Genomic DNA, 26085 nt, shown 5'->3' on the forward strand with positions numbered 1-26085 from the left:
TCCCCGTTTCTGTGATGACTACCCTCAGCTCCCACAGGCTTAGCTCCGGTTTCCAGCCTCAACGCATTCGGCAACATGGATGACAATTCCCTGCTACTCCTCCCGATGCCTACTGGCCATGGCCCCTGGATTGGGCGATGGAGGGGAGAGGAAGGTGGAATGGCAGCTATGGGCCATCCCAAGGGCTGTTTCCTGCTTAACCGCTCCTGCCATTCTGCAGAACAAATCATCTTCTGTAGCCCCACACTGACCCTCTGACAGCCCAGAGCAGCTCTGGCCATAGCAAGAGGAAGGCCCTTCCTCAAGAGCTCATGGGGCTGCTGACACCTCAGGGACTCCTGCCTTTCTGGACATTTGTGGGCAGAGATAACAGCAAGGCAAGGCCTGATGGTCACTGGCAGGAGAGCAGACCAGGATATCTTCCTCAGCTTCAAGGGTTGGTGCCCAAAACAGGAGCCACTACAGGCTGTCCCAGCCTCCCACTCCTCTGAGAATGGAGACGTGTCTCCTTGTGCTCTAACCCCCTTCCACCCCAGAGCAACACCTTTCTCCTTTGGTAGCTTGGGGAGTGTCCACAGAGGGAAGGACCACATGGAGGCCAGGCTTGAATGCAGCAGAAGTTTAATGAGTCCAAAGAGGGAGACAAAGTCACTCCAGGTGGGGGCCGCCAGTTCATGGAGCCCCACGGGCAGCAGCAGAGGCTCTGTTGTCCTTGGCCGTGCAGAAGTTCTTGCATGCTGTCTGTCTGCCTGCCTGCCCCATAGAGGGAGAGGAGACAGCAGGTCCCTACCAGGCTGGCATTAGTAGCACCTTACTGCCAAGGGGAACTGAAGCAGTCAAAGAAAAGGGAGAGAAAAGCAAAGCTCTTCAGCTACACCAAAAACACATCCTAAATCTCGATCCCTTGCCCAGCATCATGTTCTGCATTGCTCGAGATGTCTCCCTGGGGCTTTCCCAGCATCTTTATCAGAGGAGGCACCTTCTGCCACAGTAGCGGCTGGAAATGCCAGAGAGGTCACAGCACCCAGAGGTGATGGGCACTCCATCACAGCTGAGGATGCTGCCAACAGCAGCGGAGGTGGAGGATCCCACAACGGTGTTCTGTGGGAAGGAGCTGAGGATGGGGCCGGGCAGGGTCACCACCACAGGAGGAGGCTCAATGACAACACTGGAGTTCTGGCACTGCCTGATGCAGGGCTCATTGCAGCTGTTGGCCAGTGGGGTGGGGCCACAGGGCTGGCAGGGCTGGCACTGGTTGTAGCAGGACATGTCTCAAGGGCCTGGAGGTGCACCTGCAGAGGATCAAGGAGGAAACAGAGCACAAGGGTGGGTGAGGAGCAGCCTTGTTACCCCCTCAGAAAGGAGCCAAGGCCACTACTGATTGGGGAGCTGGAATCTTGGCCAGGAGACACACAGTCTTCATCACCCTACAAAGAGTAGCCTGGCCCATGGAAGGTGTCTCCTAGAGCATAAACCAAAAGCCCTGTCAGCCACCACTCAGCTTGTCTCTAAGCAGACCTTCTCCCTGCTTTCCCCTAGCATGACAAGAAGACGCAAACCGAAGGATGGAGAGAGACAATATCAGCTGAGAGGTCCATCGAGGAGAGATCTCACTTTGGAAGAGGAGGAGAAGGAGCTGCAGACTCACCTGGTCCCCAAGGAGAAGAAGGCCAGAGAAGTGGAGGAGAGAGCAGGGACTTGGGCTGGCTTTTATACCTGCCCTTCATTGACGCAGCACCAGAGGCATCCTTTGCAGAGGTAACAATTTTTGCACAAGCTCATCTTGAGTGCAAACCATTGCAGCTAATGATATGGGCTGTGCTTTGGTTTCCTGCACTGCTGCCTTTTCATTTCCAGAGTTGTTCCATGCCCATTCCCCATTCCCCATTCCCCAGTGAAGGCTTCCTGTCATCAGTGGGATGAAAGGCCCCAGGATTTCCAGGGCAGGAATGCAGCAGTGTGGGCAGAAGACTCAGATCAAGTGCTGGACAGGTTCAGAGCAGATGACAATAGCCTGGGTCACTCTGCTCATCTCGCCTCATCTCACCCCAATGGTCACTTACTGTTGCTTCCCCAGATGTATGTGTTGCACTGCCAGGTTTTCACCCCACCCTGCCTAATACTGCCCGGTTCCCAGGGGTCCTCAGAAGAATCCATGGTTCATGGTGTTCCTATGTGTGTTCTTGTCTTTTGTGTACTTGTAAGCAGCCAGGTTTTTGTGAATGCACATGGGAACACAAATTTTTGCATGATTCCATGCCAGCGTGCCTGAGCCTGTGTGTATGTGTCGTTGTGTGTCACTCATCAAGAGGGCATGTGCTGGTTATGGCAGGGATACTGTCCGCTGCTCTATCCATGAGCACCACAGAGCAGCATGTTCCCCGGGGCAAAAGGAGCCCGAGTGCAGCTGAGCGGTGATGGCACCAGCCTGCTGGAGATGTGTCCAGGGAAGAGGCACTGAAATGTAGCCCCTGCCTCCTGACACCTCCTTCTCCTGCCCCTGCAGAGCTCACACTCTGCTGCTGCCTATTTCAGGCCACAACGAGGATGGTTTCACTCCATTTTGGATCCTTAGTTGAATTCAGTGTGACACTATTTAGAGTTCCTCAGCACGGCCTCTCCAGGCCAGGGCACAGCTGCTCTCCCCAATGCTAGAGAGTTCAAAGGATGCGGATTGCATTCTGGGCAAGGAGAAAGGCTGAGCAATCCTGCCCACCTTGTGCTGGCTGCCCCTGAGTGCACTTCTTTCCAATGCAGTGTCGGTGGTGTCGGGGGTGGGACATGGCTCTCTCTCATGTCCATGTCAATGCCAAACGTATTTATGTAGCTTATCAACCTGGTGCGGGGACAGGCAGGGGCTGAGACCTTGGATCAAACAGGTCCTGAATGAAAGGAACATGAAGCCTGACATTGCTGTGCTGTGAGTGGAAGGACAGACCCTGCGGCTTGCACAGGAAAGCCAAAGAACTAATGACCACTTTGGACTTCAGCCAATAAGGTCCCTCATGTCCCACATTGGAATCTCAGTCTGAGCCCAGCAACTGTCCCTGGGAGGGAAGGGACAGTGGATTCAAGACCACATCCCCCAAAGCCAGCTACTGTCCCACAGGGCTGTCCAGTATAGACCCTCTTTCTGACAAGGGCTGTGCCCAGTGGGGAAATTTTCTAAGGCCATCTCCCCTCCTGAATATCGGTCGCCCTGTGCTCACATCAAGCTTGGAGACAGTACAGCCAAGGGCTTTCCCCCTTGCCTTTGAGAGACCTTAGTGAGATCAGAGGCAGGGAGCTCTGCTGGGAGAGCTCAGCCAGGGCAGGTTCCCCTCTCCGTGGAGCTGCTGTTTCTGAGCTGAGGCTCTAGTGTAGCCACGATAGCTGACTGTTCCTTTTCTATTGCTACCTGAGAGCATCCAGCAGAACCCCGTGCCCTTCCCTTCCACATCTGGTTTTAAATGTCCAAGTTTTGTCCAAGAATGTCCGAGACATATTCGAGAAAATAAGAGTACTGTTAAAATAGCAAGCACTTGACCTCCAAACCTTCCTGCCATGCCCTGCTGCTGTGCCATTTGCCCTCCCCTTGGCTCCTTCCAGGCCACCAGCGTCCCCGTGGCTGAGGTGCCCGTGCCGGGGACAGCCCGTGCCCGCCCTCCCTCACAGCCGGTGTAGCTGCGGGCAGCTCCGCTCCGGCCGGTCTCTGCCCCGGTGCCGCCTTCCTGCTCAGGGCGCAGGGCTGAGCCCCGGGGCGGAACTGGCGGAGGCGGAGAGGAGAGTAGAGGAGGCGGCGGAGAGAAGGGGGCGTGGCAGGAGCAGAAAGCCGAGGCTGGCGGCGGGCAGCGAGGCACGGGCGGCGGAGCGGCGGGATGCAGCGGTACCGGCGCGCAGGGCTGTCGGGGCTGGCCGTGCTGCTGCTGGGTGTGTGGGGCTGGTGGCGGCAGGCAGTGGGCTGTGTGTTACCAGCGCTGGAGCCGGGGCTCTCCTGCTCCTTCTCGAACCTTATTCCCCCTCTGTTCTCCTTTCTACAGACATCCCTTCTGCCCTCAATGAGGACATTCCCTCCCAGATGACCTGTCTCACTCTGTTACTCCATCCATCCATCCATCCATCCATCCATCCATCCATCCATCCATCCATTCCTCCCAGTCCATATCTTTTCCTTATTCCTTTCTCCTCGTCTTTATTCTGTTCTTCCAAACATCCCTCCTACATTCTTGTCTCCAACCAAGCACTCTCAGAGAAATTTTCTCTCCATACTTTGTTCTCTGAACATATCCCCATCATCAGTGACCTGTCTTCTCCCCTCTCCTGGTGCATGACATTTCCTGCTGAAGCAAAGTGATTCTTCTTTTCTTCTTGGCAGTGGCTGCAGGCAGAACCCAGGTGCAGCAAGAGCCGTTGGCAGAGACCACCGAGGGCGCCGGCATCAGCATCAACTGCTCCCACCCCAACATAAAGATCACCTACTTCATCCACTGGTACCGTCAGCTCCTGGGCCGAGGCCCTGCATACCTCGTGAGCAGCCTAAAAGACTCCAAAGAGCTGCGGGACCCGCCGGGGCGGCTGTGGGTGTCGGCAGACCGCCGCTCCAGCGCCCTGTGGCTCGCCCGGCCCCGGCGCGGCGACGCGGCGGTGTATTACTGTGCCGTGGGTCTCCCACGGGGAGAGGAGCCGGGGCTGCGGCCGGGCAGGAACCGTCGCGGGCGGGGCCGGGCGTGTGTGTTGTGGGCGGAGGAACAGCCCTGGGCGGGCCCGCCAGGGGGCGCTGCGCTCCGCCCGCCGGGTCCCCTCCGGACAACCGGAAGGGGTTTCACAGTTCGTTCCCCTGGAAAAGCTCAGATATACAATGGAAAACTGAGTCCGCCAGCTACAGAATTTCAGACACCTGCCCAAATGTTCCTGCTAGTGTTACAAAGTCATTGCATGGGGTCAGAAGTTGAAGCTCCCCAGCGGCAGGAGAAGGGCATGTCGAGGTCAGAGGCACCTTCAAACGCTCCCCAGAGGGGCTCAGTGGTGAGACCAGGAGCTTCTTTGACAGGATTCAGCACCTTGGCAGCTGGGGCCCAGGAGACAGGGTAAACCGCTTGGCCTGGACACACTGAGCGCAGCCTCAAGGCATGCCAGGTTTCTCCTTGAGGGATGAGTCAGAAAGGGATTTGCTGAGTTGCCCTCAGGGGCTGGAGGTCTGAAGGGAATGAGAGCTGGCAGGAGGCCTCTGGTAAGAGGCTGTGGGCTCCAGCCAGGCCCCGGGGAACTCTGTGTGACTCAAGCAGCTGACAGAGGTGGTCAAACCCATGGGCAGAGGCTTCCAAGGCACAGAGTGAAGGATCTGTCTTGCTCCCTGTCCCCGTCCCCTGTGCCATGGGGCTTCCCCCACCTGACCGGAACCGGCATCAGCACCAGCACTGGGCGTGGCATCAGCATCCACCATGGCCCCAGCACCGGCATCACCGGGTCCTCCTTGGAGTCAGTGCCTGGGCTCAGCCCCATTTCTCATCAATGGCTCCTGTGGATCTGTGCTCCTGAAGGCAGCGGACAGCCCCTTGGTCAGCAGACACATGGAGACTGAGATGCTCAGTGCAAGGCAGGGAGGGGAGTGTGGTGTTTCCTACAAGATTCTCTTGCTTCCCCATAAAGTGCTCCCAGTGTTCTGGGTAACGTGGCATCCTCTGGCCTGTCCGTAAAGGCCTGACAGCTTTGTCTCAGAAATGCCTCACAGACGTAGAATAAGTTGCAATGGCAGTCATCCACCCCAGCGAACCATAAATGTTTGTAAGAGCTCCTTCAAGTTCTCTTTACTGTGGCCTACCACCTGCTCCTCAGCCCTGTCAGGGCCAGACGTTCACCTGGGCTGTAGTGGTTCCCTTGCTTTGCAGCGGTGCTTGATTTTATTCCTCTGACACCAATGGAGACAAAGAATTCACCCCAGAACACCTTTGGATCCTCCCTCTTGCCTAGGTAGCTGATTCCTTCTGGACATGACAAAGCTGTTTCAAACAGGGCAGTACGTTGCCCCAAAGGAAACACCAATATAGTCAAACAGGGGGACCTCCCCAGGGGGCACATGCTTCTGCTTGTCTTTGTCTTCTCCGTGCATCTCCTAATCATAGTGGGAATAGCCTCATGGTTGTCACCGCAGGATCCTGAGGTAGCTCTTCCTTGGCTGGTTTTCCTTCTTGGAGATCTGCTGTGCCACCACCGTTGTCCCCAGATGCTGGAGGCATTCCATCATTTGTGTTTCCTGCTTTCCTTTTCCCACTTCTTCCTAGGTATGACTGAGTTCCTGATCCTCTCAGCCACGTCCTTTGATCATTCTGTCACCATATGCAAGCTGCTCGGTGAAAAATGCTGTCACGACAAAGAAAGTCTGCTTCCTGCCAGCACTGGGAGCACGCACAGTCGGCTTTATGGTCATCTTTGCCCAGGTGGCTCTGCTGCTGCAGTGCCCTTTCTGCACCAAGAAGGTTGTTGACCAGTTCTACCGAGATGCTGGGCCAGCAGGATCATGGCCTGTTTGGGTTGGGTTGACCTTGGCTGGCTGCCAGGTGCCCACCAAGCTGCTCTGTCACCCCCACTCCTCAGGAGGACGGGGGGAGAAAAGAAGACGAAACAAGAGAGAACAAGCTCATGTGTTGAGAGAAGGACAAGGAGATCACTCAGCCATTACTGTCACGGGCAATACAGGCTTGACTTGGGGAAATCAGTTTAATGTATTGACAATCAAATCCGAGTAGGATAACAGAAAATAACAAATCTAACAGCACCTTCCCCCCACCCCTCTCTTCTTCACAAGCTCAACTTCACTCCTGACTTCTCTACTTCCTCCTCCCAAGCATCTCAGGGGGAAGGGGAACGGGGGGTGCAGTCCGTTCATAACGCTTCTTCTCTGCCACTCCTTCCTTCTCGTGCTCTTCCTCTGCTCCAATGTGGAGTCCTTCCCATGGGAGACTTTGTGAACCGCTCCAACACAGGCCCTTCCCATGGATTGCAGTTCTTCATGAACTGCTCCAGCATGGGCCCTTTCCATGGTCTGCAGTCCTTCAGGCACAGATTGTTGCAGTGTGGGTCCCCCGCAGGGCCACAGGTTCCGCCAGAAAACCTGCTGCAGTGTGGGGTCCTCTCCATGGGGCCACAGGTCCTGCCAGCAGCCTGGTCCAGCGTGGGGTCTCCATGGAGTCACAGCTTCCTTCAGGGCACATCTACCTGCTGTGGTGTGGGGTCCTCCATGGGCTGCAAGTGGATATCTGCTCCACCTCTAACCTCCATGGGCTGCAGGGGGACAGCCTGCGTCCCCATGGTCTTCACCATGAACTACAGGGGAATCTCTGCTCTGCGCCTGGAGCACCTCTTCCCACTCCTTCTTCACTGACATTGGTGTCTGCAGGGCTGTTTCTCTCACCTATTCTCACTCCTCTCTTCCAGCTGCTCTTGCGCAACTGTTTTTTCCCTTCTTAAATATGTTAGCATAGAGGTCCTACCACTATCGCTGGATGGCTCCGATTTAGTCAGTGGCGGACCTGTCTTGGAGCCGGCTGGAGCTGGTTCTGTTCAACATGGGACAGATGCAACTTCTGTCATCTTCTCACAGAAGCCACCCCTGCAGCCTCCCTGATACCAAACCCTTGTCCAATAAACCAGATACAGTCCACCCCTCGCCTCTGTGAATCGCATATTTGAGAATTGTCCTTAATAGATGCATTCATCACACAATCTACAATGTTCACAAACTTCTCTTACATCAACAAAAAAGAATTCCTCACACCAAAATCGAAATAACACCATCACAACACCCACTAAGGTGGGCAATTTACACACACTCCACGCCCCGTCCCTCCACAACAATGACATCAGCAGCAATTCCCCACAATTATTCCACTCTCTGGTCTCTAGCAATGTTTAGTCCATGTTCCAGGGTTCCCCAGGGCTCAATTTCAGGGCCAGTCCTCTTTAATGGTTTCATAAATGATCTGGAGGCAGGAATCAAATGTACCTTGAGTAAGTTTGCCAACGATACTAAACCAGGAGGAGCTGTGGACTCCCTTGAGGGTAGAGAGGCCTTGTAGAGAGATCCGGGTAAACCAGAGCACTGGGCAATCACCAGCCATATGAAAAGCAACAAGATCAAGTGACAGATTCCTCACCTGGGATGAGGTAATCCTGGTTACACATGCAAACCGGGGGATGAGAGGCTGGAGAGCAGCCCCGTGGAAAGAGGTCAGAGGGTTTGGGTCGATGGCAAGTTGAATATGAGTCACCAGTGTGCCCTGGCAGCCAAAAGGGCCAACAGTGTGCTGGGGTGCATCAAGCCCAGCGTAGCTCGCTGTTTTTGGGAGATGATTGTCCCACTCTACACTGCACTAGTGTGGCCCCACCTCGAGTCCTGTGTGCAGTTATGGGCGCCTCAACTTAAGAAGGACAGCAAACTATTGGAGTGTGTCCAAGAGAACGGTGATCAAGATGGTGAAAGGTCTCGAGGGCAAGACTTAGGAGGAGTGGCTGAGGTCACTTGGTAGGTTCAGCTTGGAGAAGAGAAGGCTGAGGGGTGACCTCATTGCAGTCCACAATTTCCTCAAGGAGGGGCAGTGGAAGGGCAGGTGCTGATCTCCTCTTTCTGGTGACCAGTGACAGGACACATAGAAATGGTATGAAGCTGCATCAGAGAAGCTCAGATTGAACATTAGGAAAAGGTTCTTCACTGAAAGGGAGATCGGTCACTGGAACAAGCTCCCCAGGGAAGTAGTCACAGCACCAAGCCTGTCAGAGTTGAAGGAACGTATGGATGATGCTCTTAGTCATATGGTTTAGTTTTAGGTAGTCCTGCAAGCAGCAGGGAGTTGGACGCGATGATCCTTATGAGTCCCTTCCAACTCGGGATATTCTACGGTGCTATGACATGCCAGCACACATAAAAATACATGTGCATATACATCCAGTTACACGGGAACCCCTGTGCAGGCACACACACACACACGTTCACCCCTGAGACTTGTCACCACATAAGTGTTCACATGTGCTTATACACACGTGCACCTATATATATATGCAAGCTCCTGTACAAACACAGATATGTGTTCGTCTGCTCACATGTATGCCCACAGACATACAAAGGCACGCACACTGACAACACACACACACTTACCTCCACACCTGCAAAAATGTGTGTGGACACAAACACATGCACAGACATAAACAGAAATGTCCTCGTTCACACGCATGCTGGCAGACACTCACTCTCACGTGTGCATTTGCAAATGCCCACACAAATGCAAGTACAGAGGCACAAATATGCCCCCAGGTGCAGACAGATGCATATGCACATGAGGAAGCCCAGCTTCTCCCCACACTCTGAGAAGCAGGACTCCACGGGCAGCTCTCTGCCCCTGTGCCCCTGAGGCAAGTCCTTGAAAGCCTACTGCTAAGAAGGCAAATGAGGCGCCAGCCACTGTTGGTGGATTTAGTGACAGCAGAGGGCTTTTGGGCTTTTGTGCGTTGGCCAGTAGTTCAACTGATTGTGTTCTCATTACAGGAAAGAGAGAAGGTGTATTGAGGTCCAAGCAGCGGGGTCTTTTTTTGAAATTCAACCATGTTCACATACCAATTCAGTCCATGAGAGACAAAGTCAAAGCTCAAGACCATCCCTATTGCTGCAGCTCCAGGCATTCTCCACTTTACAAGTCAAAATGATCCCGACGTTTTGCAAGCTCCGGCCCATCCCTGGTGATTGCCGTAAGGCAGTTGTGGAGGTCTGGGACCAGTTCCAGGTTCAATGCAGGGAGAGGTGCTGCCCTGACACGCTCACATGGCAGCAAAGGGTTGTGTGCGGGGGGTGAGCTCCATGGCCTGCAGCTGCAAATGCTGGGGCTGGGACACCAGAGAGGAAGCTGGCCTGATGAAGTTGCCTTAAGATAAATACCATCTCTTCAAAAGACAAACTAATATTAATTAGCAGGTGGCATCAGGAGGAGATTTCAAGCTGCCTGAGCCAAGCCCTGACATCTGTCAGTGAACGTGGCTCATTTGAGCTCAGGGAGCTGCTCTGCTGAGGTGACCATCTCCTCATCTGCTTTTAGCACTGGAGCAGCCGGGAGAGTCAGAGGAGTGGTGGCAGAAGGCTGTGCCCAGCACTGCACAGGCACCGGGAGGACAAGCCTTGTGCCCTGAGAACCTCCCAGAAAGGTTGGCATTTTCCAAGGGTCCTCACCTGGCCTGGAAGGCTCCCATTCAGGTCCCCCCAACTGGGACCTGCCTCCCTTGGAAGGAGTCCCTCTCCCAGCTGTGCTCTGCAAGTGCAGCATCAGGAAGCAAGGTGCCAGACAAACGGTTTTTCCGGCTTTGACAAACATGCAGGTATGGCCTGCTCTGAGCAAGCTCTTGAAATTGGTGACCTGCAGAGGTGCTGTCCAACCTAAATTATGCTATGGAAAGAGTAAAGACAGTTGGGTTAGTTGGTTTGTTAAATGCTAAAAGTAAGGAGAGGACAAATGGAGATCCTACCTGTGTTGAGGAAAGTGAGAATGGAAGGGCTATGGTCAAATGGAAGGACCGTCTCTTTGGGTTTGAGTGTGTTTTTTTCCCCAATGAGCTTGAGATGGGAACGATTTATGAGATGGGATGGGAAGTGTGGCAGGAAACTTGATTTGTTGGTTCCTGAGACTTCTTCTTTTGGACAGAGGAAGAAAGTGCCCAGTGCCTCGTTGGGCTGAGTAGGGCAGCTGGTGTCTGCAGGGTGTGGGGGTGTTGACCGTTGTGTTTCTGAGACCTGCGGATTTGGGTATGCTGAAAGGAGCTTGGGACTAGACACCATGCAGGAGCCAGGAGAGGCTGACCCAGCCAAGGGCTTGAGGATGGAGAGAGAGAGGACACAGGCATCAGGGAAGGAGACACTCCCAACACGTTGCAGAGGGGGATGTGTCAGAGAGGTGGGTCACCAGGTGCAGGCCTATCCCCCTTTAACCCCTCACCTTGCAAAGGCAGAAGCTGTTGACTGCAGGAGCAACACGCGCCAGTACTGGGGAAGAGAAAACCGCAGCACAGGCATTTGAGATGTGCTAAGAACAAGCATTTTCTCCTCCCCGTTTCATTCTTTGTTCCCCTTGCAGAGCTATTTCCGGCAGCTCTGCTCTCTCGGGGCTCTTGGTGGGGACGTGTGGGTTTTCTAAGTCTGTCCCACACATGCAAGAGTATCGGTCTCAGCACACACATCAGGTATCTCGTCCTCTCTGCCTTCCTGAGGCAACCACTGGGTAAGGATTGTCTTTGACTGGAGGCATGATTCCTCTTCTTCCCAGGAGACCCACACCCCCTCAACACGTCTCTGCGGGGAGCTGCTCTTGAATTATGGGCAAATACACCTGCTCTCTCAAGATACTGCTACATAGAGAAAAGATGAGACCAAGAAGAAAGAGCTCCTCTCCTGACCATCATAGACCCCTTGCTTTCCTTTTCTCTTGCCACCCATCCACCTCTCTCTGCCTCTCTCTTCTGATCTCTCTGGGCCCAGTGTTTCACAGACATACCATTGCAGAAGCTCTTTTCTATCTTGGTAGTACACCTTTCCTGACCTTGTACTTGTGTTTTGACACACAGGGTTTTTTGAAAGCTGATGCAGGGACATGAAAGCTCTCTCATGCCACTCACGCTCTATAGGGTGTCCCAGTCTCTCTCCAGGCTGGTGCATGTCATGCAGCTTGCCCGGACTATCCATTCCTCCTGCCTCCTCCTGCCTCCTCCTCAGTGCCTGGGCTTTCTTTTCCCTCCCTACCTTGACTTCGGAGCCTCCTGAGAGGACAGGGAATGGGGAGCAGCATGAAAGTGCTCACAGGTGTTCCCATGATCTCTCACCATGCTGGAAGTGTCCTGGAGCCAGCACAGGAGGGCCAGGCACCACAGGCTCTTCCCTGGACTCTCCGGGCAGCAGGAGATTGGAAATCAAAAATGTGGGTGAAAGCACAGCTCTCCTCTGGGGGTATATCTATGTGAGGTAGTTGGCATTACTGTGTTGTGGGATCTACGCTGAGCTGAGGTGTGAGGCTGCCTGCTCAAAGATACCGCCTTGCTGTACCCATCCATGGGGCTAGTGCTGCAGAGAAAGGAAAAGGGAGCCTGCTCCTCTGACATTTTGCATCTCCTCTTGTTTTGCATTTCAGAGTCTTTCCCTGCACAGTCACTGACCCTCTTTTTCTTCCAGGCACCATGGGATAGACCACTGTCACCCAGCAAGAAGCACAAGTCACAGTGAAGCAGGGAGACACCTTTGAAACCACCTGCACCTACCAAGCCCAGTGGCCGTCTCACCACCGTGCTGAACACCACTGAGAAATACAGCCTCCTACAGCTGGAGAAAGTCGAGCTCTCTGACAGTGCCTTGTACCTCTGTGTTTTGCAAGATACCCCGGTGCAGGGAGCTTCCTTGGCTGTGCAAGAGCCCAGGGGATGGAGGGGATGTGTCTTAGAGTTGGGGAAGGGGTCGTCAGGTGTCCCTTGGCAGAGCTGCTTCCCCTGTACACTGAGGGATTTGCAGGACAAGATCTTCTTCCAGGAGGGGACAGTTTCATTGGCCTGAGAGGAGAAAGAAAGTGGTGAAAGGCTCTCGGGTTCCCTTGTTTTCACCGGGGGTTATATGGTTATTCTGCCCAATGGCTCTGGTGAGCTGGTGGGCAATGCAGGACGTTGTGGGGGTTTGTGCAATGGTTCCTCGCTGCTACTCTTTGCTTTCTGGATCTCCCTGCTGCACACTGCTTCCTCAGGGTTTCTGTGGGCCTGTTTCTTTGAGTCTCTGCTCTGAGATGTGTCCCTTAGAGGCTGGAGTTCAAAGAAAGATGGAAAACCTGCCCTCTGGCAATGGTCCTTCCTGGAATTACATGATTGCAATAATTTTCAAAAATACTCAGAACCACCATGCGGACCCTCCAATTGCTGTACGGCCATGTGCTGAGATCTGGAGGACCTGCTCTCCCCAGTGCACTCTGCCCATCCTTGGAGCCCTTCTCATGCAGTACCTCATAGGTTTCCCGCAGCCCTGCCCCATTTCTTCTGCAGTGTGACCAGGCTGTACAGCTCTATGCAAGATCTCGGTAGGGGAGTAGACCACCATGCAGAGGTGAGTAACAGGCTCTGTGAGGAGAAGGGCTGGCCTTAGGGAAAGCTATTTCATGATTCCAACAACAACCTGTGAGTCCCCTTAGCCTTGCACGTCTGTGTAACTGCTGGGCTGTGCAGGGGACTCTTTGGGGGTAGGGGGTTTATAGGTGGCCTGCCCTAACTACCCTTGGCCTTGCTTTCAGGCCATGCTCCCTCATTCAGGGGAGAAGTTGGAGGATTAGGATGAGAAGGTCAGGCATTATTCTGAAGGCTTTTTCTTACACCATCTTTGCTCCTGCATCCTTGGGGGCCACCTTCTGACTGAGCTTCTTTTCCCACCACAGGGCTATCCAGAGCACGAGGAATTCCCTTCTGCACAGGCTTGTGAGCTGCTGACCTCTCAGAGCCTCCAGCAGCACTGGGGAGCACTCTCTAAGGGAAAGCAATGGTCTGTCTCCTGTTGCAGGACGTGTTCTGATGCCAAGAGATTCCATGTGAGCAGAGATGCTGGAATACAGGGCCTGATACCCACTGGCTGTGGAGGAGATGAGTATATCTTCCTCAGCTCCAAGGGACAGTGATTGGAAGGGACCCACTACCCCATGTCCCACCCTCCCCTTCCTCTTCTGCTTGTGCCCGCACCTTATCCCCCACCACCCAAGACAATGCCTTTCTTCCTTGGCATACAAGGCAATGTTGACCATGAAAAGGGTGACATGAAAGCAGAGGTTAGCAGGCAGAAAACTTTAATGACTCTGAGGTGGAAAGAAGTACACTTGTAGAGGAGGTGGCCAGAGCAGGGAGAGGACCAGCAGATGACAGAAGTCTGCTGCCTTTGCCCATGGCTGAGACCCCACAGGTCTGTCCGACAGAAGGTGAGGGGACAGCAGATGCGCCACGGCAGCTTTGCAGGTCTTATGGCCCAGAAGAACAAAAAATACCAGAAGAAATGGGAGAGAGAATCAGGCACGGAAGTTAGACTTTGGCCAGATTTTCAGCGAACCCCAGCAGCTCTCCTTTGGAAGGGCAGCAATGGCTGCTCAGCCTCCCTAAAATCAATGGCCAGGAGCTTTGTCTTCAATCCAGCATCAGGTTCCTGGGGGTCCTTGTCAGGGCTGTCACCAGCGCATTTAGCAGGGGGGGCACCTTCTGCCATAGTAGCGTCTGGAAATGCCAGAGAGGTCACAGAACCCAGAGGTGATGGGCACTCCATCACAGCTGAGGATGCTGCCAACGGCAGCGGAGGTGGAGGATCCCACAACGGTGTTCTGTGGGAAGGAGCTGAGGATGGGGCCAGGCAGGGTCACCACCACGGGGGAGGGCTCGATGACGACGGTGGAGTTCTGGCACTGCCTGACCCAGGGCTCATTGCAGCTGTTGGCCAGTGGGGTGGGGCCACAGGGCCGGCAGGGCTGGCACTGGTCATAGCAGGACATGTCTCTGGGCTGCAGGAGCACCTGGGAGAGAGGGCAGAGAGGCAGTAGAGCACATACATATTTGAGGAACAGTCTGCCAGGAGTCTGTCACTCCACCACAAGCATGTCAAAGGCATCTGCTGAGCCAGGAGCTAGAAACTGTGCAGTGAGGCAAAAGGGTTACCAGACACAGTACTGTGAGGATCACCCAGGCCCAACCAGGCTGCTGCCAATCTTTGCAGTGAAGGGCAACCTCAGCCAAGTGCCAAGTCCTCTTTCAAGATAATGCAAAGTGTCTCCAGGCCCAAGGAGGCTGCTGCCTATCTCTTAAGAGAACAGCTCCCTCAACCAAGTCCCAGACACTCTCTACTCAGACCTTCACCCTTCTTCCCCTTCTCATGGAGAGCAGCACCACAGCCCACTATAGGAGGGAGGAGTACACACCTGCATGAGCAGAAAACAACGCAGGGAAAGGGCTTCAGACTGACCTGGTTCCCAAGGAGAAGGAGGAGAGAGAAGTGGATGGGAGAACAAGGAGTTGGGCTGGTTTTATGGTGGCCCTGACCTGCCCTGGGCCGAGAGGTAGCTTCTACCGAAGTGGCATTGTCTAAGCTGCTCATGATGAACAGGAAACATCCCAGCTAATGACATGGGCTGGGTAGCTGTTTTCTCAATGCCGCCTTCTCATTTCCTAGCTTATGCTGTCCGCCTTCCCTCACGGAGTCTTCTTCTGAGTGCTGGGATTGTGAGACCCCATGATTTCTGGGGCAGGAATGTGTCAGTGCCTGCTGCAGCCTCAGCTCAAGTGCCGAATGGGTGCAGTGCAGGCAAGTGATGTTGGCCTGGGGCACACTGGTGGGGTGGTCTGTGGCTGCATTGACAGGAATGAGCCAAACTACTCCCAACTCTGCAATCCTTGGTCGGTCTCCCAAGGACGTACCTTGTCTTTCCCTCCCATCTCACTCCAGTGGTCACTTGTAGGGTGCAGGTGGGCTGCACTGCTGGGTTTCATAGACTCTTCAAATCTTTTAAGCAGGAAACTAAGCAGCCCTCCCCAAGCTATGGGTATTAAAGAGCTGTAAAATTATTTCCCCCATTATTTCAATGCTGATGAAAATCAAAGTTATGCGGGTCCTCTACCAGCACCGGGATATAGCTCTGCCCTGGTGAGGCCACATCTGGAGGAGGAATTTCTTTACTTTGAGGGTGACAGAGCACTGGAACAGGCTGCCCAGAGAGGTGGTGGAGTCTCCGTCTCTGGAGACATTGAAAACCCATCTGGATGCGTTCCTGTGCAACCTGCTCTAGGTGAATCTGCTCTGACAGGGGGGTTGGACTAGGTAATTTCCAGAGGTCCTTTCCAACCCCCATCATTCTGTGATTCTGTGATGACCTCCCTCGACCTGCTGACCACACCCTTCTTAATGTACCCAGGAGACCACTGGCCCTCTTGGCCACAAGGACACATTGCTGCCTCACAGTCAACTTGCTGTCCACCAGGACTCCCAGGTCTCTCTCTACAGAGCCACTTTCCAGCAGATCAGACCCTATCCTGTTATTCCTCCCTTGGTGTAGGACCCTACACTTGCCCTTGTTGAACTTTATTAAGTTCCTCTCCACCCAAGTCTCCAGCCGGTCCATGTCTTGCTGTATGGCACCACAGCCTTCTGCTATGTCAGCCAGTCCTCCCAGTTTTGTATCATCACCAAACTTGCTGAGGGTATACTCTGTCCCCTTATCCAGGTTGTTGATGGATGCATTGAACAAGACTGGGCCCAGCACTGACCCCTGAAGAACACCCACTGGTTACAGGCCTCCAACTGGACTCTCTGCCCCTGTTCCTGGTCTCAAGGACATAGGATTCCTCAAGACTGGTCTTGGCTTGTAAAGACTGAGGCAAAGAAGGCATTCCGCACCTCAGCCTTTCCATGTCCTGTGTTGCCAGGCTGCACAGCATCGGAGAAGGCCCACTCATTCAGCAGGGGGACTACAGTTCCTCTAGCCTTCCTTTTGTCACCTGTGTCCTTAGAGAAGGCCTTCTTGTTGCCTTTGACAGCTGTTGCCAGAGTCAGTTCCACTTGGCCTTTGCCTTTCCTAACCTCATCCCTGCATGCTTGGACAGTGTCCCTGGAGTCCTCCCCAGTTTCCTCTGCTCACTTCCTTCGTGTGTTTTAGTTTGGCCAGGAGCTCCTTGTTCATCCATGCAGGCCTCCTGGCATGCTTTCCTGACTTTCTGCTCATTGGGATGGCCTGCTCTTGAGCTTGGAGGAAGTGGTCCAGATGTCTTAAGCCTCTGTTGCCTCCAGGGCTATACCCCACAGGAATTTTCCAAGCAGGTCTTTAAAGGCACCAAAGCCTGCTGTCCTAAAGGCCCAGGTTATGAGCTTGCTAGTTGCCCTCCTCAGTCCCCTTGGGATCATGAACTCCACCATCTCACGGTCACTGCAACCCAGGCTGCCTTTGATCTTCACATCCACAACAAGCTCTTCCTTCTTGATACCTATGAGGTCCAGCAGAACACCTGTCCTCATGGGATCCTCCATCACTTGGGTGATGAAGTTGTCATCCATGCACTTGAGGAAACGTGCTTATGTCCTGCTGTGCTGTTGTTCCAGCAGATATTGGGGTGGTTGAATTTTCCCATGAAGGCCAGTGAATATCAGACTGCTCCTGCCTGCCTGTAGAGGGTCTCCTCTGCTGGTTCTTCCTGGTCAGGTGTCCTATAGGAGACACCCACTACAGTATGTTCTTTATCTGTCTTCTCTTTAATGCTTACCCACAAGCTCTTGGTTGGCATATCACCCATCCTCAGGCAGAGCTCCATGCACTCCAGCTGCTCTCTCACAGAAAGAGAAAGTCCCCCTCCTCATCTTTTCAGTCTGTCTTCTGAAAGAGCCTGTATCCCTCCACTGAAACATGCCAGTCATGGGAGCCATCCCACCCTGTCTCCATGATCCCAACATGATCGTAGCCCTGCAACTGCGCACTCATCTCTAACTCCTCACGTTTATTCTCTTTAAAGGCAATGAACCTATTTTGTAGTTGTAAACCCGTAGGTGGGGCAGAAGCTTTCCGCTTGGTGCCAGAAGTCACCAACATCCATCCTCCAATTGTCCTCTGCAAATCTGCTTTTAGGAGTCTACAAGCAGTATTCAGTTTTTAAGAACCATCTTTTAAAAGCACAGGAACAGGCAATTCCATTATGTCTCAAGCTAAGCATCAGGACAGAAGACCTCATGGAACTCAAGAGGAAAAGAAATTGTACAGGAAGGTTCGCAGGAAGGTTATAAAGCTGTGGTTCACATATGCAGGGAGAAGGCAGGAAAGGCCAAGGCTCAATGAGAGTTGAGAGTTGGCTCGTCTTGTGTCAGTCAACAAGAAAGGATTTTTAAGTACGTAGACAGCAAGAGGAGGTCTAAAGGAAACACTGAACAAATACCTGTTGAAGATGGTCACTTGACTGAAGTCCTGTTGAACTACTTAGATATCCTTCTATGATGAGGTCACCCACCTAGTGGATGAAGGGAAGGCGGTGGATGGAGTTTTTCTGAATTTTACTAAGGCTTTTAATAGTGTCCCTATCCTTCTGGAAAAGTTGGGAAGTCAAGTGAGTTCTGGAGAGTCAACTGTGGGATGAGCAGGAATATGGTGTGCTGGGTGAAAAACTGACTGAAAGGCAGGGCTCAAAGGGTTGTAGTGAATGGGGCTACATCTGGCTGATGACCAGTCAGCACTGGTGCTCCTCAGGGCTCAATTCTGGGGCAGGTTCTGTTCAATATTTTGATCAGTGATCTGGATGTAGGAGTTGAGTGTGCCATGAGCAATTTTGCTGATGATACCAAACTGGGAGGTGTTGACGCGTCTCTGGAGGGACAAAAGGCCTTGCAGAGGGATCTAGGTAAATCAGAGCATTGGGCAATCATTAATGGCATGAAATTTAACAAGTCCAAATGACAGATTCTGCATCTGGGATGGAGTAACTCCAGACACAGGTATAAATTTGGAGAGGAGTGGCTGGAGCTGCCCTGCAGAAAGGGATCTGGGGGTGCTGGTTGTCAGCAGGCTCAACAGGAGTCAGCAGTGTGCCCTGGAGGCCAGAGGGCAAACCACAGCCTGGGGTGCATTAACACAGTCCAACCAGCTGGTCAAGAGAGGGGATTATCCCACTGCATCAAGCACTGGGGCGGCCTCCCCTTGAGTACCGTGTGTATTTCGGGGCCCCACAAGTTAAGAAGGAAGTGAAGGTGCTTGAATGCATCCAGAGGAGGACAACAAAGCCTGTGAAAAGGCTGGAAGGAATGTCCCATGAGGAGTGTCTAAGGACTTTGGGCTTGTCTAGTTTGGAGAAAAGGAGTCTGAGAGGTGACGTCATGGCTCTCTATAGCTTCCTGAGGAGGGGAAGTGGAGAGGGAAGTGCTGATGTCTTCTCCCTGGGATCCAGTATCACAACACAGAGCAATGGTTCAAAGCTGCATCAGGAGAGGTTCAAAGTTGTCATTAAGAAACTGTTCTTCACCAAGAGAGTGGTCACACACGGGGACAGCCTTCCTAGAGAGGGGGTTGATGCCTGTCAGTAGTTAAGAGGCATTTTTGGACAATGCCCTTAATAACATGCTTTAACTTTTTTAACTTGCAACTGCTTGACGACTGACGAATGCCCACTGCTTGCTGTTTGTTATGCCTGAGAATATTCTGTGGTCTTACAGTTGCTGGCAACTGCTGCCTAAGGAAGTGCTCTGGAAAGATCCTTTTACCAAATTTGTGGAGGACGTAAGGTTTGCTCTTCTGCTCATTTACAGAGCTTTAGGTAAAGCAGGGATGGACTATTTGGGGGAAAAAAAAGGCATCTGGTCCATGGACATTAGGACAAGCAACTATGGGGGCTGTAATGACCTGGGAAAGACATGAGGACTGAAACAGTCCTCTCTTTGGATGCTGAAATGAGGGACATTCTCCAGACACCAGGTTTGCTGGCCTATGAGAAAGCTTAGGTGTATACAAACGCTCTGCAAAAGTACTTCTCCCACAAGAAGCAGAGCAATCAGAAAAGGCAGACAATAACTCCTGCTTTTCCAGAGGAAAACCAGACAGAGGTGGATAAGCCCCTGGAGACTCCTGAGGACTCCAGCCCTGTTGTTCAGGAAGTGCCTGATAATATGCATCCACGGTATTGGAAGAATGCGCAAGTGCTCCTAGGTGAACTAGGGCAGCACAAGCATATCTCTTCTTGGGAAAACCAGGGAAGTGTTGTGTACAAATAGATGTCATTAAGGGGTCCCACCTCTTGATTTAGTCCAAGGTATCCTTCAGACTTGTGTCCCATCTGAGAAGACCTAAAGGCTGGAATGTTTTTAGGAAAGCCATGGCTGCGGTGAATATCCCCTCTGGCATCACGGGTCATACAACAACCACGGTCTCTGGAAAACTAGAAGTGACTGAAGATGTCCAAGAAGCATCCCAGACATCTTGTAATATGAGGATTATACCTAAAAATCTGTGGTGCATGCTGTAAAGTTTACTGTTGAAATAATAATATTCATGGAACCATGAAATCACAGGATGGCTTTACTTGGAAAGGACCTTTAAAAGGCCATCTAGTCCAACTCCCCCTGCCACGGAGGTTTTATATTCATACAATCTTGAAACTTTGCTGTCTGTAGTGTCCATTCAAAAAACATGTTGGGTTGCGTTGGGTTGGGTTGAGATTAAAAAGCACACACTCAGCCGTGCAGTTGGGTTGTAGGCTTTATTTATGGAACACAGTTATGAAAATTACTGCAAGAAATGCTGGTCTGGGTCTTCTGAAAATTATTTTGAGTAGGTGTGGCCATGAGGAGAGCTCCATCTTATTTTACAAAATGCATCAGTATGTGATCATTTTCTACTGGATTGTGAGAATACAAATTTGAAAACTGTTTGGAAGGTAATCTCTTGTTATGGTGATGTAGGAAAAGACGCAGTGGTATCCACAGGCCATGAGGGGGAGATGCTGCAGTTGCTTCCTCTGGAAAGCACTTTCTGTAGCATTGTGATTTTCAAAGGCCATGATGCTTTCAGGAAAGAGAGCACTCTTTGAGTGGGGGGTAACCACATGAGTCAAAAAACCTCTGTGTGGTTCTGATGTGCCAAGAAAATTGCTAGCCAGTGCACTCCGGTCTGATTATGAGGGTGTGTAGTCACCACCACGCTCACTGGTCTTGCGGGAACATGGGCCCTATGGAGCTAGTTCCTCGGCTAAGCACCCAGAAATGTTTTCCTGGTGTAGGGCTCTGCTAAGAAAAAACAAGAGAGTTGCTCCATCTCAGACTGCGATCTCATCCCTGTGTTACCACTGGACTCAGCACTGACTCCTACAGAAGAGGGAGAGGTGGGGAGAGGTGTCCCCAGTCCTAACCCCATGCAGGAATCACTCTGTCCTCTGCCCTGGTCCTGTGCTGCTGTCGGTGTGTGGCATTTGTGTGAGGGCAAACTCCCACAGCACATGGGCACAGAGCCTGCAGTTGTGGGATGCCCTTGGCCTGTGTGTGGGGAGCAGCAGTGCTGCATGGAGCACAAGGGTCACTTCAGCCCCGGGGTTCTGGGAATGCTGAAGGAGGTTGGTGCCTGGGGAAAGGCACCCCAGCGTGTAGCCTGTGACTGGGCTGCTGTGTGTCCTGTACCCTTCAGAGACAGCTCATGGATCTTACTGAGGGTTGAATGAAATCCCACTGTCGCTGCCATGTCTCCACGGAGCTGGAATATCTCCTCTCACACAGCACCTTTCTGGACTAGACTGGGGTTGTGGCACATGTGGGGCGGCAGAGTTCCTGTGCCTCAGGAAATCTCTGCTTGAGGAAGACAAGGCAGCACAGAGCAGTGCTGCATCTTTGGGCACCAGTCACTGTCCTAGGCCTGCCTTCAGCCAAGGGGTGCTGGGTTCACTGGGACAGGGGACTCCAGTGAGTGGCCTGCTGTAGCTGATACCAATAGGAACTTGTGAACACCTCAGCCCTACATATCTGGGCAACAGATGAAATATGCCAGATGCTGGAGAGTGATAGAATTGCATGGGGAATCTGTCCCTGCTGCTCGTGCATGGCATACTGACCATGTTCCCTAGATCAGGTGATGGAGGAAAGGGGCAGGTGGAGTAGGCAATGTGGGCCATCCCCAAGGCTATTCACCCATTCCCAGTTCCTGCCATCCTTTGGGAACATGGTTTTCTGAGCCTCCTTGCCCAGCACAGCTCCACCCAAAGCAAGAGGAGCACTCTTCCCCAAGAGCTTGTGGGACTGCAGACTTCCCAGGCCTCCTACATGCCCACAGTTCCTCTCTGGAGGACAAGAGTTGTCAGGATTCCCTTTCACATGACATGGTCCATGGCCAAGGGGCTATTTCTGAGCAGAGCTGCAGCAAGGCAAGGACTGATGGCCGTTGGCTGTGGAGTAACCAGGGATGTCTTCTTTAGCTTCAAGAGGCAGTGCCTGAAAGAGGACTCGCTGCAGTGTGTCCCACCCTCCAATGCCTCTAGGAGTGATGAAAGGTTCCCCTGTGCCCTCACCTGATTCCTAGCACAAAAAAATGGCTTTCTCCCTCCACAGTCAAAGTGCAGATGGAAAGACCATGCAAAGGGCACTGGCAGGGTTGCAGCAATTCTTTAATACGTCTAAAGAGGGAAATGAGGTCATTCCAAGTGGAGGCCCCCAGCGTGGGGAGCAGAAGGAGCAGACAAGAATGTGTTCCAAATTTCCTGTGGCAGAGTTCCCACAGGGCATCTGTTGACCTGCCCATCAAAGGGAGACAGGCTAGAAGGTTCCTCCAGGCCGGTTTCTGAGGTCTACACAACAAAGCTTTAAGGGAAGCACAGGACATCAAAGAAAAGATAGAAAAAGGGTGAGAGGAAGACCAGAAAGGTAAATATTGTCTGTGTTTTCAGAGACACCAGGTTGGCGTCTTCACATCTGTACTTGCAGGGAGAGTCAGAGATGGTCAGCTGCTCTTAAAAAAAATGGCATGAAGTCTGATCCTCTGTTCAGCACCATGTTCTGAGTTCCAAGGGGTCCTTACGGGGAGCCGTTGTCAGCATGTTTAGCAGGGGGGGCATCTGCTGCCACAGTAGCGGCTGGAAATGCAGGAAAGGTCACAGCAGCCAGAGTTGATGGGCACTCCATCACAGCTGAGGATGCTGCCAACAGCAGCAGAGGTGGAGGATCCCACAACGGTGTTCTGTGGGAAGGAGCTGAGGATGGGGCCAGGCAAGGTCACCACCACAGCAGGAGGCTCAATGACGACGGTGGAGTTCTGGCACTGCCTGACACAGGGCTCATTGCAGCTGTTGGCCAGTGGGGTCGGGCCACAGGGCCGGCAGGGTTGGCAGGGCTGGCACTGGTCGTAGCAGGACATGTCTTGGCTTCGGAGGTGCACCTGGGAGAGAAGGCAGGGAGGAAGCAAAACAAGGGGATGTGTGAGGAGCAGCCCGTCACATCACCATGAGAGAGACAAAGAACATGCAGGGCTAGGAGATGGAGATTGTGCATACAATGTGAGGACTTCTTGGCCTCGTTCTGACAGGTCCCAAAAAGAGCCACCAGCTCCTATGCAGCTACTGCCTGGCCCCTGAGTCCAGAAGCCACCTCAGCACAGTCCCAGCCTCCCTCCATGTCTAACCTTCTCCCTGCTTCCCCCTCCCATGACAAGCAGCCCCATGAGCTGGCAGAGAGCAAAGCCAACCTCAGCTGAGAGGTCAGCTGAAGTGAGACCTCCTTTTAGAGAAAGCAGAGAAGGAGAAGGGGCTTCAAACTAACCTGACTCCCAAGGAGAAGGAGGCAAGAGAAGTGGATGAGAGAGTGAGGAGCTGGGCTGGCTTTTATCATGCACCTTAACTGCCCCAGGCTGCCAGAGGCATCCCTTGCAGAGGTGATTCTTTGCTGACAAGCTCATCTTGAATGCAAAACATCCCAACCGATGTTACAGGCTGTGTTTTGACTTCCTGAATTGCTGTCTTTCCATTTCCTGCTTTATGCCAGCACATTCCCCAGTGGAGGCATCTTTTACATGACAGGATGAGAGCCCCAAGCATTTCCGGTGCAATACACGTTGGCGTGGGCAGACGACTCACCTCACATGCTGGAAGAGTCCAGGAAAGGTCACTCAAGACACACTAAACAGATGCTTTGACAACACACACACACACATATTCACACACTAATCTAAACCTCCAGGCATCTAGAGTGAAATGAGGAGACTCAAGACACCCAATGAGAGGCTGCCTACACTGTCCAGGGCACAGGACATGGACCTGACAGAGTCATCTTCTGCAAATCCTGTTTGAAAGAGTTCATTGTAGCTGAGGGAAGACTGATGTGCACTCAGGGAGAGCCAGAGATGCAGCTGAGGAGAGTGACATACCCAGCTTGATGCCATTCACCCACACAAAAGCCCTTTCCCTGTTATCCATCTGTGCCTGAGTACCAGGGACATGGATATGGGGTTTAGCCGTGGGATAGAGGTGTTTGTAGGCTCTGGTGGAAGAGCCTGTGGGTTCACTTCTGACCGTATGATAAAGCAAGCCATGTGCAGGTGACCAGGTAGGCAGGCCCTGCTGTGAGCTTAGTTCAGAGATCAGAGGCAACCATTGGTCAATTGCAGGATCGGTGTCTCCAGAAAGATGATTCATTCTGTTTCCTGTGGACGTCTGCTTAGGATGGGATAAGTCCCCTGTGTGAGCTGATGTCTCTCTACTGACTGTGGGCAGAGTCTGTAGAGTCTGTTGGAGTGGGTCCAAAGAAAGGCTCCAGAAATGATCCAAGGGTTGGAACACCTCTCCTGTGAAGAAAGGCTGAGAGAGGTGGGGTTGTTTAGCCTGGAGAGGAGGAGGCTCTGGGGAGACCTTCTTGTGGTTTTGCAATTTTTGAAGGTGGCTTATAAGAAAGAAGGAGAAAGACATTTTACCAGGACCTGTAGTGAAAGGACAAAGGTCAATGGCTTAAAACTGAAAGAGGGTAGATTTAGATTGGACATAAGGAAGAAATCATTGTATGATGAGGGTGGTGACACACTAGAAGAGTTTGGCCAGAGATGTTATGGAAGCCCTATCATTGGAAGTGTTCAAGGTCAGGTTGGATGGGGCTCTGAGCAACCTGATCTAGTGAGAGATGCCACTGGCCATGGCAGGGGGTTGGACTAGATGGTCTTTCAAGGTGTCTTCCCATGTGTGCAAATGCATACATGAGCAGAGCAAGAGGAACATGTACGTGAGCATGAACCTGCACACACACCGCTGAGAACTAGGGCACCCAATGCCAGCTCTCAGCCTCTCGGGATGACTCTAGGCAAGTCCTTCAGGTGCCACAGTCAAGGCAATGAATCAGGCAGCATCAGCTTTAATGAGCTCAAGAGCTTGACGCTGGTTCAGTCAATTCTTTTCTCGCCAGAAAAGAGAGAGAAAGCACAGTGGAGTCGAAGCTGCCATGACCTTTCCAGATATTGAGCTTCTCCATGCCCCAGCTCTGCAGGTCAGGCACAACATAAAATCTAGAGAACATCCATATTGCTGCAACTACAAAGAATCTCCACATTACAACGGAAAAAACTCCTCCAGCCCTCAGATCATCCCAGATGTCCTAAGTGATCTCTTTAAGGGAGATGTTGGGGTGTGGGACTTGGCCCAGCACTGTAAAGGGTACAGTGCCTCAGTGGTGAGCCTGGGACAAGCCCGACTCCCCACAAGCTGCAAAAACTGAGGCTGGAGCACCAGAAATGACATGGACTGATCCCACTAAGAAAGTCACTCAGCATCTTCAAAGCATTCCTTAAAATGCTATTTACTAGCGCTAAGACAAGAAAGAGAGGATAGGAGGGATTGATGGAGCTGGGACTGTTTAGTTTGAGGAAGAGGAGGCTGAGGGGAGATCTCATCGCTCTCTACAACTACTTGAAAGGACATTGTCGAGAGGTTGCTGCTGGTCTCTTCTCACAGGTAATTAGCGATAGAACAAGAGGGAATGGCTTCAAGCTGCAACAGGATAGGTTTAGACTGGACATTAGGAAAAAAATTCTTCACAGAAAGAGTGGTCAGACACTGGAATAGGCTGCCCAGGGAGGTGGTGGAATCACCATCCCTGAATGTGTTTAAGAGTCGTTTAGATGTGGTGTTAGGGCATATGGTGTAGGGGAGAACTTTGTAGAGTGGGGTTGATGGTTGGACTCGATGATCCCAAGGGTCTTTTCCAACCTAAATGATTCTATGATTCTATAGATAACCTTATATCCCGTCAGAGGGTGGGAACTCAGAGCTGCTCTATATCAGCTGCTCTCAGAGAAAGAAAGAATCACAGAATGGCTGAGGTTGGAAGGGACTCCTGGAGGTCATCTTGTCCACCCTCCCTGCACAAGCAGAACCACGAAGAGCCAGTTGCCCAGGACCGTGTCCAGGTAGTTTTTGAACATCTCTAAAGAGGGAGACTTGGTAAACTCCTTGGAATACCTATGCCAGTGCCCAGTCACTCCCACAGCACAGGACAATGTGCTGCCCCCTCTCTAGGGCACAGGTCACTGGACTGATCGCATCCACAGAGGATTACCCAGTTTTGGTCAGTCGAGTATTAGAGCATTGTCTTCA

General features: G+C 52.4%; 2 protein-coding genes across 2 annotated transcripts; both read right to left on the minus strand.

Annotated features, from left to right (window-relative positions):
* Positions 1–966: 966 nt before the first annotated feature.
* LOC141732609 (feather keratin Cos2-3-like) lies at positions 967–1269 on the minus strand. The gene has a single exon (XM_074561878.1). The coding sequence runs from the start codon at positions 1267–1269 to the stop codon at positions 967–969; it is 303 nt and encodes a 100-aa protein (XP_074417979.1).
* Positions 1270–14201: 12932 nt separating this feature from the next.
* On the minus strand, positions 14202–14507 carry LOC141732887 (feather keratin Cos1-1/Cos1-3/Cos2-1-like). Its single transcript, XM_074562355.1, has one exon. The coding sequence runs from the start codon at positions 14505–14507 to the stop codon at positions 14202–14204; it is 306 nt and encodes a 101-aa protein (XP_074418456.1).
* Between the last annotated feature and the right edge of the window lie 11578 nt (positions 14508–26085).

This window comes from Larus michahellis, chromosome 18 (genome assembly GCF_964199755.1).
Source record: "Larus michahellis chromosome 18, bLarMic1.1, whole genome shotgun sequence".
Classification (NCBI taxonomy): Eukaryota; Metazoa; Chordata; class Aves; order Charadriiformes; family Laridae; genus Larus; species Larus michahellis.